Raw genomic sequence first — 13905 nt, forward strand, 5'->3', positions numbered from 1 at the left:
TTGTATAACAATACCATACAATTCTGTCAGACACATGCTTACAGATAGACACACAAATACATAATTATAATGTCACCAGTGCCGCCATATTGTATACCTAGATAATATCACCAAACAGCACACAGAAAAACATTAGTAGCAGTTTATCAAGTTTCAAGAGAATTGTCTATCCTGCATTGCATGGTAATAGGTAGCGTTGAGCGATCGGGATCGGGAAAGATCGGATCCCAATCAGCGATCGAGCAAATTTCACGATCGGGATCAGGATCGGCTGGAAAATTACCGAATATCGGATTTTGAAATCTCAAGATTGGCTCAACCCTACCATATATATAATATAAAATTAGGGTTGAGTGACTGGGATTGGGAAAGATCGGATCTCAATCGGCAATCGAGCAACTTTCACAATCGGGATCGGCTGGAAAATGATCGGAAATCGGATTTTAAAATCGATCCTGAAATTTCAAGATCAGCTCCACCCTAGTACTAGGTGAATAGTACTCGTAATTGGGGATTGTCGGGTTTTTGTTGAGGGGTCGACCTTGAATAATAAATCTGGTCATTCAATAGTCATCAAACTTACATTAGGTTGACACCTGCGCTTGGGTTTCCATTCTTCGGGTCCACTTGGGGATGCAAAAAATGGAAACCCAATTGCTTAAAAAGTGGGTCTGTCGGGTTTCCACATGGTTTCTGCCCGAAAAATGCGGAGATAAAAGTCCTGCTTGCAAGTGGAATGGGGAACTCAAACCAAGAGCTAGAGCTTGAACCTCATCTTCCCCAATACCTGCTGTCAGGGAAGAGATGTGAGCACCCTATAAACATTAGAGGGTCAGCCGGTCCCAAAATGTATCTAGTGTACGTGACCAATCTAAAATAAACTTCTCTCCATTCAATGAAGTGGTAGCAAAAGAATTGTAAGAAAACAAATTACATTTTAACACACCAGAATTACATCTTACATTGGTATCTCCAGAAAAGAAAGAAACGCTGTCGTGCCAGTACGTTGGTTGTCTTTACATTTTCCGCTCATGTTGCTTTCCAATTTAGAAATAATGCTTACAATATAATCATATAATGTGCAGTAAGTTAGTGCTCGGGAAACAAACATAATAAAATTAATATTGTCTTCGGCGGTGTGAATATTCCTTCAGATGACTTCCCTCTCGATTGTGTCTTCTATGAATTAACATATACAATGTAGTCAGTTATCTAGAAAGTGGATTTCAAGTAAAACTATCATTTCTGACAGTTCTCTGCAAAGGGGTTATCATGGGAAGACCACAAAGTGGATGCAACGTCAGACGGGATTCTTTATACTATATCATTAGAAAGCTAACCTCTTACTAGTAACTAACTAATAAGCTAATAACTAACTAGAGACCTAATCTTACTAATAGTCCCTGCGTAGAGATCGGGTTGCCTAAAGTTTCCCCTTCTCGCCCTGTCTAGATGCATGTACTACATGTAACAGGAGGGTCTCTCTGTGCTGTACAATACAGGGCTTACCATTGGTGTAACCTTCAGGGGGGCTCGGTGGGTCAAGGGGCCCTATCTACTATTAGATTCAGGGTAAATGGCTAAGATAATGAACTTCATGGCTAATGATCACTTGTGAATATTTAGACAGATGTACTTTACGCTGAGGTTCTGTAGAGCAAGATGCCCCTAACTTTTGTTGCTCAGGTTCACACGTTTGTCTGTATCTGCCCCTGATACAATACAATATTCATCCATAAAACACAACATCTAATGATATGAGATTATATTGTCACTACATCCTATGTCATATTCATTATCTCATAATAGATAAGATTGTTCAAGAATTTAGGCATCCGCTTTAAACAATACTTTCTTGATAGAACCCCCCAACCAAACCAAAAAGTTGCTCATTGCTTGTTAATAATAAGGTAGATACTATAAGGGTGTATACACAATATCTAATCCATTGGTTTATTACCTTTCTTTTGTAGGTTTTCCTAAAATTAACTGATGGACTGGATGAAGACGATGAGCTAAACTCAAGGGCTGTGCCCATCTCTAACGTGGACAATCTCATAGTAGACGATGAATCTTCCACAAGCTCTTACAATTTTTTCGACAGAGACGGTACGTTTTGATGAAACCATTGCCGTAGACTATAGTTAGTTTATAGTAAATAAATATATATACTGTATATATATACTGTATATATATATATATATATATATATATATATATATATATATATATAAAATCAACACATTGGATGGAATTAGTTATAGTGGAAATCCACCACTTAGATCCTAGATACTGTACAACACGGCATACAAAGAGTCTCACCTTGGACGGTGTCGTTATCCATTAGTGTTGTACCTCGCTATTACTTAACTCGCCCGGACACATCAATTGCATCTTCTCACTATATAAAGTAGCATCCAGTGAGGTTGTAGTGCCACTTAAGATGGTATGAAATAACCTTGTTTCATTAAGTGATTTATTGATCTGATGATGTTATCAATCACTTCGAGTCCTTGTCAATTCTACACTTTATTTATATGGCTACACAGATCAACCATTGGACAGAAGTGAGAATATAACAGGCTTCAAGCTCCTACTGAAGAAGATAATGGCCATGTTTATAAAGAGGTTCCACAACTCCAAAAGGAACTGGAAGGGTTTGATATCTCAGATTCTGCTGCCAGTATTATTTGTCATTGCTGCCATGGGATTGGGATCGCTCTCATTAGGTTATGCAGTCTACCCGGAGCTCTTATTGACTCCGGAGATGTATGGCACCACAGATCAAGCGATAGTATTTGGGTAAGTAAGAGTCATTTATTTTAATATTTGGCCAGTTGTGGCCTCAAGCTGTGAGCAAGTAGCCTATATGGATACACCAGTAGATCTAGTAGGGATGTTCTCCTCTAGGATCGGTCTGTTATATACGGTATGAGAACAAATTGAGATGGATGTAATGCATATTATGGCCACCAATCTTTCCTGGCTATATCCCTAGTCCTACGATGACCCCTATGATACGCCTATGATACTCAGTTGGGATGGGATTTGCAGCCATACTATTAATATGACCTCATTATAAAGAGTAGCTAGCTGCACAATTCTATAAATATAATATTACATCATCGCACAACTCATTGCCAATATTCATCTGAAGTACCGTCTGATAGGACTATATAATTTTGATAAATCTCTAAAGAAAGCGCATATAAATGTAGACCCATAATTTATTTGCTTAAAAACTCCTGATGGCAAAGTGGCATCGGGACTGCCTTCGCCTCGATTGTCAGAACTTTGCTCTCCCGTACGCCGCTCTTTTTGTGACAGCAAATTTTTCATGTTTTGCTTAATTGCACTTTGATTCATTTTGCAGACTTTCTAATGACACAAGTGACGACCTGATGAATGCAATGAACTCGTTCCCTGGCATAGACAACGCCTGCTTGGACCAAAACTCGTAAGCACAGTAGCATGCTATTCTATTCAAACCGTGTTTTAAGTAAATGAAGAGTTGGCAAGGTCCATTGTGTAGACTGGACTGATGGAGAAAAAAATGGGGGGATTTATCAATCCCTCCATGCCAGTTTTCTGGCATACAGGGATTATATTATAGTGCAACTTTGGTTTAAGGCTCTTTCTTGCCCAGACATGAGCCACAATCCTCCGTTCTGCACCTTAATCGCCACATTGTGCAAATATTGGGGTGGGCCGGGCAGGGGACATATTCATTATATCTCATGCCGATTTTCTGATGCCAATTAGATTGGAAATTTACGCCAGTTCCTAGCTAGCTAGCATAGATCTCCATTGTTGCGCTCAGGAGTGCTTCATAAATAAGTCGTACCCTTCACCTGTCGGCGCCCTTATTAAGACTGGTGTACGATACGCCAATCTTAATAAATCTGCACCAATGTCCTGGGTGGTCTCACAACTGGTGAGACGTCTCTTCAAATATTGGAAACCGTTTACTACCGGGGGGTTTGTGTCGGACCCCCACAGGTCTAATACTTACGGCCTATCCCAAGTGATAAGGATTAGAGATGAGCGAACAGTGTTCTATCGAACACATGTTCGATCGGATATCAGGGTGTTCACCATGTTCGAATCGAATCGAACACCGCGTGGTAAAGTGTGCCAAAATTCGATTCCCCTCCCACCTTCCCTGGCGCCTTTTTTGCACCAATAACAGCGCAGGGGAGGTGGGACAGGAACTACGACACTGGGGGCATTGAAAAAAATTGGAAAAAGTCATTGGCTGCCGAAATCAGGTGACCTCCATTTTAGACGAATAGTGGATTTCAAATCCGGGTCATATGAGAATGTGAACTTTGTGACTATGAGACAGGGATAGCTGTACAGGCAGGGATAGCTAGGGATAACCTTTATTTAGGGGGGAATGTTATTAAAAATAACTTTTTGGGGCTCTATCGGGTGTGTAATTGTGATTTTTGTGAGATAAACTTTTTCCCATAGGGATGCATTGGCCAGCGCTGATTGGCCGAATTCCGTACTCTGGCCAATCAGTGCTGGCCAATGCATTCTATTAGCTTGATGAAGCAGAGTGTGCACAAGGGTTCAAGCGCACCCTCGGCTCTGATGTAGCAGAGCTGAGGCTGCACAAGGGTTCAAGCGCACCCTCGGCTCTGATGTAGGAGAGCCGAGGGTGCACTTGAACCCTTGTGCACCCTCGGCTCTGCTACATCAGAGCCGAGGGTGCGCTTGAACCCTTGTGCACACTCTGCTTCATCAAGCTAATAGAATGCATTGGCCAGCACTGATTGGCCAATGCATTCTATTAGCCCGATGAAGTAGAGCTGAATGTGTGTGCTAAGCACACACATTCAGCACTGCTTCATCACGCCAATACAATGCATTAGCCAGTGCTGATTGGCCAGAGTACGGAATTCGGCCAATCAGCGCTGGCTCTGCTGGAGGAGGCGGAGTCTAAGATCGCTCCACACCAGTCTCCATTCAGGTCCGACCTTAGACTCCGCCTCCTCCAGCAGAGCCAGCGCTGATTGGCCGAATTCCGTACTCTGGCCAATCAGCACTGGCTAATGCATTGTATTGGCGTGATGAAGCAGTGCTGAATGTGTGTGCTTAACACACACATTCAGCTCTACTTCATCGGGCTAATAGAATGCATTGGCCAATCAGCGCTGGCCAATGCATTCTATTAGCGTGAACTGAGTTTGCACAGGGGTTCTAGTGCACCCTCGGCTCTGCTACATCAGATTGCTACATCTGATGTAGCAGTGCCGAGTGTGCATCAGATGTGTAGTTGAGCAAAACTGACTCAGCACTGCTAAGTCTCTGCATTCGCATAGGAATGCATTGGCCAGCCTTCGGCCAATCAGCACTGGCTCTGCCGGAGGAGGCGGAGTCTAAGGTCGGACCTGAATGGAGACTGGTGTGGAGCGATCTTAGACTCCGCCTCCTCCAGCAGAGCCAGCGCTGATTGGTCGAGTTCCGTACTCTGGCCAATCAGCGCTGGCCAATGCATTTCTATGGGGAAAAGTTAGCTTGCGAAAATCGCAAACTGACAGGGATTTCCATGAAATAAAGTGACATTTATGCCCCCAGACATGCTTCCCCTGCTGTCCCAGTGTCATTCCAGGGTGTTGGTATCATTTCCTGGGGTGTCATAGTGGACTTGGTGACCCTCCAGACACGAATTTGGGTTTCCCCCTTAACGAGTTTATGTTCCCCATAGACTATAATGGGGTTCGAAACCCATTCGAACACTCGAACAGTGAGCGGCTGTTCGAATCGAATTTCGAACCTCGAACATTTTAGTGTTCGCTCATCTCTAATAAGGATACAAGGACATACAGTATTTATTGTAATACACACCTCAGCTGCTGCAGAAACTCTTTTTGAAGAGGAAGATGTCCACCCTGGATAAGAAACCCAATCAATATTTTTTGGTTTAAAGGTGGTTAGCAGTACCTGACGTGTGCTATTATGTTGTTTTGATGTATGCTGCAGCTGCTGAAGAACCTCTTCTTGAAAAAAAATAGAGAACACTGCATGTCAGTCAATCAATCAGGGGCTTCCTGTAAACGCTATTTGTCATAGAGAGATAACTAGTGTCTATATAGCGCCGCTTATCTCTCTATAATTGTCAGAGGGTGATGTTTATACAGATATTATTCCTATTGATCTACATTACAGTATTTAGCCCACGATCCTATATTACCGTATACTGTGAACTGTATGAAATAGTAAAATGCAGTTACCCGAGTGTAATGGGTCAAGCATTGAGATATTTAATAGATTAGAGAATGCACCAGAGGACTGATGTGTTACATCTGTTACTTCCCTTCTAGGCAATGCTTGGCTGCAAACAGCTTGGGGTCATGGAACTCTACAGGCGACCAGACGATCGCATATGGTAACTGCAACTGCTCCACTGGCTATGCGGTGAGTGTAACAAGACCTACGAGTTGTGCTCCTGACATGAGGATCTGGAGTGAATATGGTCACCCCGACACCCTGGAGCAAAATCTTTGGTTCTTTAGTTTTTTGAACGGCTCACAAAAAAAAAGTCACATAAAACGACTTTCTTTAGAAATCTATTTAAAATGGCGGGTGTTAAGATTCCCCTTGTCGAAGGGAATACAATACTCGTGGGTGGCCGGGGTTGGTGTAAAATACAAGATACAAAGGGGCTATAGCAAAGAATGGTTGGGGGTGGGAGAAGGGGGTGGGCGTGGTTTGGGGGTTCGTGTGTTCTTGGGGTCTCATTGTTCTTGTTTGGGATGTGTGGGTATGGGTGTAGAGTGGGTGGGGGGGCATAAGGATCTTTGGGTGGTGGGGTCTAATAGTCATTGGGGTCACCATTATTCCATTGTCCGTTGCTGATGTCGGTTGGTGCCACAATACTGGTAGTCCCGAGCCTCATGTGACTGCTGAGACTAGTGGCCATAGTGGTCGCTGGAGAAGGTCCGGTGACATCATTTAGCGGTCAACTGAGGCTCAGGACGTTTGGTATTGATGCGCTGGCACGAGACTCCAATTCCTGGACAACCCATTTAAGTCTGAGACCCCACGTTGCGGAAACGCAGCTTATTTTTTGGCATTTTTTTTTTTGAGCCAAAGCCAAGAGTGTCTACAAAAAGAATCGGAAGTATATAGAAAGCTCTTATACTTCCATCTTCTGCTCAATCTAGTCCTTGATTTGGCTCAAAAATCCGCAACAAAAAAAAGCTACGTTTCCGCAACGTGGGCCTTAGCCTTATGAAGTTTTATGAAGTTCACTCTCTATCATTCACATGTCAGAAAGGATCCATTCACACGTGCTCTCTGAAGGCGTGGGGCACTGAGTACTTTCTGTGTACATATGACCCACCATTCTAGCAGTACACTTACCATGACTAAATGTGTCCTCGTTGGGTTACAGTTTCATGAACACACATGTCCACAATAGGACTTTATCATATATTTCTTTGTGCACCATCACAAATGCACCTGGATGCAAAGTTATGGATAAATACAAAGTAGAAAATGATGGTTAGACATATTGTTTCATTAAATGCAGCCATTACTGTAGCTCTTTATTAAGACTACAGAACAGGATTCCAAATTACCGTTCCCTTTGTGATGTGCTTGGTAAATAGAGCAATTAGCGACATTCACAGAGAAAACATTTTTTTCCTATTTACTTAGTTTATATACAACATGGAGTTAGTTATTGCTCGTGACATAGAATTACAGCCCTAACTGTGCATATTATTACCGCACATTATGTGCCTTTACCCTCGTACGTTGCTTCTTAAAGAATTGCGGAAGACATTGTATAACTTGTATGTGCTAGGATCACACTAGCATTCGGGTCTCTGCAGTTCGGGTCCACATGGGGACCCGAAAGATGGAGAACCAGTCCACTTAAATAGCAAATAACCATGAACCTCATAGACTATAATGGGGTCCACCGGTTTCCACCTCTTTGCAGGACTTTTATCTCCGCCGATTTCAGGCGGAATCTGTGCCGGAGTCTCCAATGTAGATGTGAATCGCAGCATTTACGCTGAAGTTTGTTTTCTGCAATGTGTGGATAGTATTAGGCCTGGTTCACATCTGCGTCGGTAATCCGTTCAGGGGAGTCCACATGGGTACCCCCTGAACGGAATACCGAACACATTGGCAAGCAGTGTGCATTGAAAGCACATGGACCCCATAGACTATAATGGGGTCTGTGTGCTTTCCACACGGTCTCTGCACGAGTCATGTGGACAGGAAAGTAGATTGTGAACCATTTTGCTGTCTGCATGTTCCCTGCGGAGACCGTGCGGAGAGCACACAGACCCCATTATAGTCTATGGGGTCCGTTTGCTTTCACTGCACACTGCTTCCCAATGCGTTCGGTAGTCCAGGGAGTCCCCATGCGACTCCCCCAAACGGATTACTGACGCATATGTGAACCAGGTCTTAGCCAGAGTCCCATACTCTTTGCAGCAGCCAAAACACCGCAGTTCGCAATGTGGGGCACCGGTCTAATGATAAATTTGCAAAATATATATATATAAAAGGTATTGATTGTTACATATGAATCAGATATTTGTATCACGTTTTTAGTTTATTATGTTGTATTATCCAGATGTGTCAGATGTCCATTCCTCCCCATCGGATGACTTATTCCAAACAGATGATGTACAACCTTACCGGAAGAAACATGGAGGGCTACCTCATGTCCAGCGCCATGCAGTTTGTCCAGAAACGGTAAATTCGCGCTTGTTATTTGACTACCTTGGGTTTCTTGAACACTTCTCTCCATTGTCTGCGTCCATTTGCTTTCTGTACCTTAATGTACAGGCGATAATATGTGTTACGCATTCATTCGTAAACGTATTAGAAATGAAACATAATAGGGCAATCTATAGCGCTATAGAAATAAAGATGATAAGTATCGCTTTTCACTTTTTTGTAATGTAAATTCTTGAATCCATTGTAATCCAGAATTGATGCAGGAGAATACAGCTATAGCAAATATGTGGCTATGATTAGGAATTCCGAGCTTTGCTGCCGAGGTATAGGCGGAAATGTCATTTTTTCCATTTTGTTTTCACAAATGTTTAAATGTCCGCACAGAAGGAAAACAAGGAAACAATTGGTATAATCTGCGTGCTGACATCTTTAGCCTAGTTTTTTCATATCTCCTTGGAGACATACCATGTTTAGACAAACATATGCAATAACAGCAGGTGTGCCCTCAATGTTAAGTGTATTCACATCCGGCTTTGTTTCCAGAGAGCTCAAGTTCATCATTGCCACACAGATTTATATGTTCTTAAAGGGAGTCTGTCACCGGAACCAGCACATCAACCCAGCCCTGCAGATAGCGAAGGGTTACGGAGATATGCAAATTAGCTCTTTGCACAATGATGGTGTTGCCTTACCTGTATGAAACAACAGCAGTGTCCTTGTTGCGTCAAGGAGCTCTTTTGCATATTGATGAAAATAATGATATCAAATCCTTCCAGGGCCCCTGTCTGCCTGTGGCGGAAATGTAGTCGATGCACTGTGATTTCCAAAACCATCGCAGTTTTGGAAATTGCAGTATGATAATTATACCTACGAAAATGCTGGTGGTTTTCCTGTAGGTATAAATGAAGCAGAAAGTCCAAAGAGGAAACCTCTGCAGATTTTCTGTGCAAGGCGCTACAGGAAGAACTGCAATGCGGTGACCTTGGTTTTCCCTACAATGCTTTTTTGCTGCAGGGCTCCACATGGGGCCTTAGGCTAAGTTCACACTGGGTTTTTGGTCAGGATTTTGAGGCTGGATCTGGCTGCCGGAAAAAAGAAGCAACGTGCTCATTCTTTCAGACCCTTCCGCCTCGCGATATCCGCCTGAAGACATTCATTAGGCCTAATCCGGTGCGGAGTGCATGACTGGATGCCGGTGCACTGCACCGCTATCCAGTCGCAGCTACCCGTATTTTGGTCTTCGCCTCAGGTTCCGGACCAGAAAACCCCGTGTGAACTTACCCTTAGCATCATAAGGAAAAAACATTGTTTGATTCAGGTGACCCCAATCTTTCTATTTGCGGGGCTGGGTTGATAAGATAAGATAATTCTTTAATAGTCCTAAATCTGTAACAAAAACCGCTTCTTTTACGTGGGGTCTCAGCCTTAGGGGGAGTTCACACGGAGTATTCTGGCTTGTCATTTGGTCCGTAGACGCCGCAGGAGGATTTGCGGGCCATATACGCTCCCATTGTTTTCAATGGGAGCCGGTACCGTACACGCGGCGCTGTTTTGCGGCCGCCGCAAAATCATGGCCGCAAAATAGCGCCGCGTGTACGGTACCGGCTCCCATTGAAAACAATGGGAGCGTATACGGCCAGCAAATCCTCCCGCGGTGTCTACGGACCAAATGACGAGCCAGAATACTCTGTGTGAACTCCCCCTAAATGTTACTGCCCCAGCTCGTGGAATTGAATCCACAGTAATCCATCCACATCTTTTAGCAGACTTACTACCCATTAGATTTCCCCTGTGGGTATGAATTGGGGTAACAAAGTTATTGGGAATAACTATAACCGCACCAGAATATTTAGGGCTTGATCATCGATATATCGCTATGATAATAATCCAAGTATTTGTGTTCTTATAGGTACGGAGGATGGAGCTTTGGCATTCCAACATCACAGATTATTAGTCTGGTGCCAGTGCCTGATAACCTGACTCTGAGTAAGGTAATACAAAAAGTGGCTGAAACACTTTATGATAGTCTAGTTTATGTTCATACCTGTTCTATGAATTCCGGTTTTCTGTTCCACCATAGAAGCAGACAAATAGAATTCAAGCTGTGAAGGATCCATCGAGTGATGGCTACCAATGGCAGCTGATGAACTCCTTTGACTTATAATGGAGACAATTGTCTTCTGTTATGATGTCTGTTATTTCACCGGAAAAACAGCATTATTGTTTCCAGCATGATGCATCCTCTGACGCACGGGAGAACCTCGCCTTACTTACATGCTATCCTTAGTAATAAAAATGTTTTCATCTCAAGTGGTCTTCACAATATCAGCTTCAATGTCTTACTGGGAAACATCTGTCTACTTTGATGTTATTATTTAGTTTCTACAAAAATGTGCTCGTTCCCTCGCTAGAAATCCTTCCGTTTCAAAGGAAATATTCTCTCAGTTATTCCACAGTAGAATACAGTTGCTACACTATATTAGATTTCATTTTTTTTTTAAATTAATTTATAGTTTGTATTATGACTCAATCGGTTCACATGTTACAATTGCTAACTGGAAAAATATAAGATAGATGGTTTCATCGCAGGCCACTTTTTTAACGTTAAAACAACACAATAAAAAATAGCAGCGAGCTGCACATTATGTGATACCGTTTATGGTATAAAGAAAAGCATCCAGGAAACCAAAGGAGTGGCTGAAGGGGTCACAACTCCCGTGTAGGCTGTATGGGGACGGTAGCTTGGTAGAAGCAGGGGTGCAGACCCAGTCAGGGACAGGGACGCAAATCTTGCAGCAAAGTGGTTTATTTAAGAAAAATAGCTAAATAAATAAAGCTGTACATCAGCTACAAAAATGAGCAAAATAATATACAGCCTTAACTTCAGGCAAAATAACGTCAAACAAAATCCTGCTCGTCTGAGCACTAACTAAATAGAAACTACTAACTGTAGGTGTGGCTTACCCCCGGCCACCCAAATCAACCAAAAAACACTGTAACGTAAAGGCTCTCAGTGTCAGGACAGACCCAGTCACTTGCTCTTCTCCCAGGATCTGCCGTGAAGTGCAGGCTCTGCAGCCTTTTATGGGCCAGTAATGAGCCTATGACCCAAACCTCGGGCTGAGGCCTATTGCAGACCTGACCTAGACCACACATAGGAAGGAATCTGGGGCTGATATAGCAGGACTCCAGCTCTTTGCCTTTCACCTTCTCACAGAAGACAAAGTGGTATAGTGGTGGACATTAGAGATGAGCGAGTACTGTTCGGATCAGCCGATCCGAACAGCACGCTTGCATAGAAATGAATGGACGTAGCCAGCACGCGGGGGGTTAAGCGGCCGGCCGCCGTCAAAGCGGAAGTACCAGGTGCATCCATTCATTTCTATGGAGCGTGCTGTTCGGATCGGCTGATCCGAACAGTACTCGCTCATCTCTAGTGGACATGTCTCAGCTGCTCGATCTACGCCACTCCAGACATATCATGAAGCAAAGCAGAATGGACCAATTCCAATGGAAAAAAAGAACAGCATTTACTCAAAGATTATGTACAAGACTCCCTTATTACTTACCTTGTGTTTTGGGTAAGCGCTGATCTTCTTTCCATCCATTGGAATTGGTCCTTTCTGCATCACTTTTTAACATGGGAGCTGTCATTGCTCATAGGCCCAGCTTCGAAGATCTCCTGGCAAACAGGAGGGAAGTGCCATCACCTGGTCATTTCCCCTGCAGTGGCCTTTACAACAAAAATGCAGTGTTGGTGGCCACTCAAATGCTCGTATTGACCGATGTGAGAGTTGCTGCTTGTATCCTGGCTCTCCGCTCTGTATGGCAAATGGGGGCTTAGTAGGGAACACTTCCTCTACGTTAGCCATGTATATTGATATTGATGTCACATGAATGGTTTTTACCAATTAAAGGGGATTTCCAAGACATTCAAAAAGTTGTCCATCTTCGGGAATTGTGAAAAATAAGAAAGAAAACTTAATTTAATCCCAAGGTGTCTCCAAAGGTCATGTGCTATATACCCCTGAGATCAGCGACTGCCTGCACCCTTGACGTGGGACATAAAGGCAACTCGTTGCTACAGCTAAGCATATCTTCTTTTCATATATCACAGTTCCTAGTGATAGGCAATTTTTTCAGTATTTTTGAAACCTCCTTTAAGTTTTTGTAGATTATTTTTGGACCAACTGATGGTTAGAAATCCCCTACCAGTTACTAATATTTTGTAAGATTTTTAGGGTAATTTTATCTGCCATTAGACTTTTCAGTCTTTACCGACGCGTTTCTGGATCTCATTGCTAATAATTTATTACCATTTCTCTTGATGTTCAGGTATGGTACAACAACGAGGGCCGTCACAGTCTTCCAGCTTTCCTCAACAGCTTCAGCAACTTCCTTTTGAGGGCCAATTTGCCAAGCACAGACGCGTCAAAATATAGTAAGTAAAACCGTATCAAATAATCTGTTTGAGAAGAAGGTGAAAGGACATTCGGGTAGATCTTTGTGAGGTTTGAAAAACAACATCAGCGGGTTTATTTTAGTATCATAAGCCGAAGATATAAAAATTCTTGGTGCAGACAAGGACAGCTAGTACATAAAGGTTCGCTATCCGACATTTCATGTAAAATTGATGCTTGGCGCCAGCTTTTGAAGTTACACCAATGTACCAAGGTACCTCCATGGGGTGAATATGAATAAGTAGCACGCTGTTCACACAGCTGTAGCCTTCTTCACATGCGAGGCAAATAGCCCCCAACCCCTGCAGTGCTTAAAAGACTTGAATCTGTGTTTCCTCTTTCTTTACGTCTCTCAATTAAGGTCTAAATATGCATTTTACTACCAAGTAAAGATGTCTTCTACAGCTCTAAAATGCTCAATTTTCCATCTGAAACGCAGACCTCTAATTAAATGCCGAAACCTCCCACCAAGCTGTGGGCAGCCGCCGCTAAATATTTGATAAAAGTTTAGTCACTGCAAACAATAGCAGTGGTAGGAAGTGATTCTTGGAGGACTTGTAATATTTTTTTTTACCGGAGAAAATAAAGCATTTTGATGATCTCTAGACACCGCTTATTTTCCATAAACACGTTGGATTTAGGCCTGCATTTATCTTGCAGTGAGAAGCCATTATGCAGGTCCTGCATTCAATCCCACTGACATTACAGCTTAATTATACCACTATCTATCATGATTATA

The 13905-nt window shown here is 42.9% G+C and overlaps 1 protein-coding gene across 1 annotated transcript in view; it reads left to right on the plus strand.

Moving 5' to 3' along the window:
- The window catches only part of ABCA12 (ATP binding cassette subfamily A member 12), a gene marked incomplete at its 5' end in the record, with an annotated part of 74885 nt that overhangs the window by 31342 nt on the left and 29638 nt on the right, over window positions 1-13905 (plus strand). The window contains 7 exons of the mRNA XM_075285395.1: window positions 1974-2109; window positions 2550-2802; window positions 3374-3457; window positions 6330-6423; window positions 8600-8721; window positions 10616-10697; window positions 13042-13147. Of these exons, the coding sequence (XP_075141496.1) occupies window positions 1974-2109; window positions 2550-2802; window positions 3374-3457; window positions 6330-6423; window positions 8600-8721; window positions 10616-10697; window positions 13042-13147 (877 nt within the window). The remainder of the gene's footprint in view (window positions 1-1973; window positions 2110-2549; window positions 2803-3373; window positions 3458-6329; window positions 6424-8599; window positions 8722-10615; window positions 10698-13041; window positions 13148-13905) is intronic.

The sequence above is a fragment of the Leptodactylus fuscus genome, chromosome 8, assembly GCF_031893055.1.
Source record: "Leptodactylus fuscus isolate aLepFus1 chromosome 8, aLepFus1.hap2, whole genome shotgun sequence".
NCBI classification, from domain to species: domain Eukaryota; kingdom Metazoa; phylum Chordata; class Amphibia; order Anura; family Leptodactylidae; genus Leptodactylus; species Leptodactylus fuscus.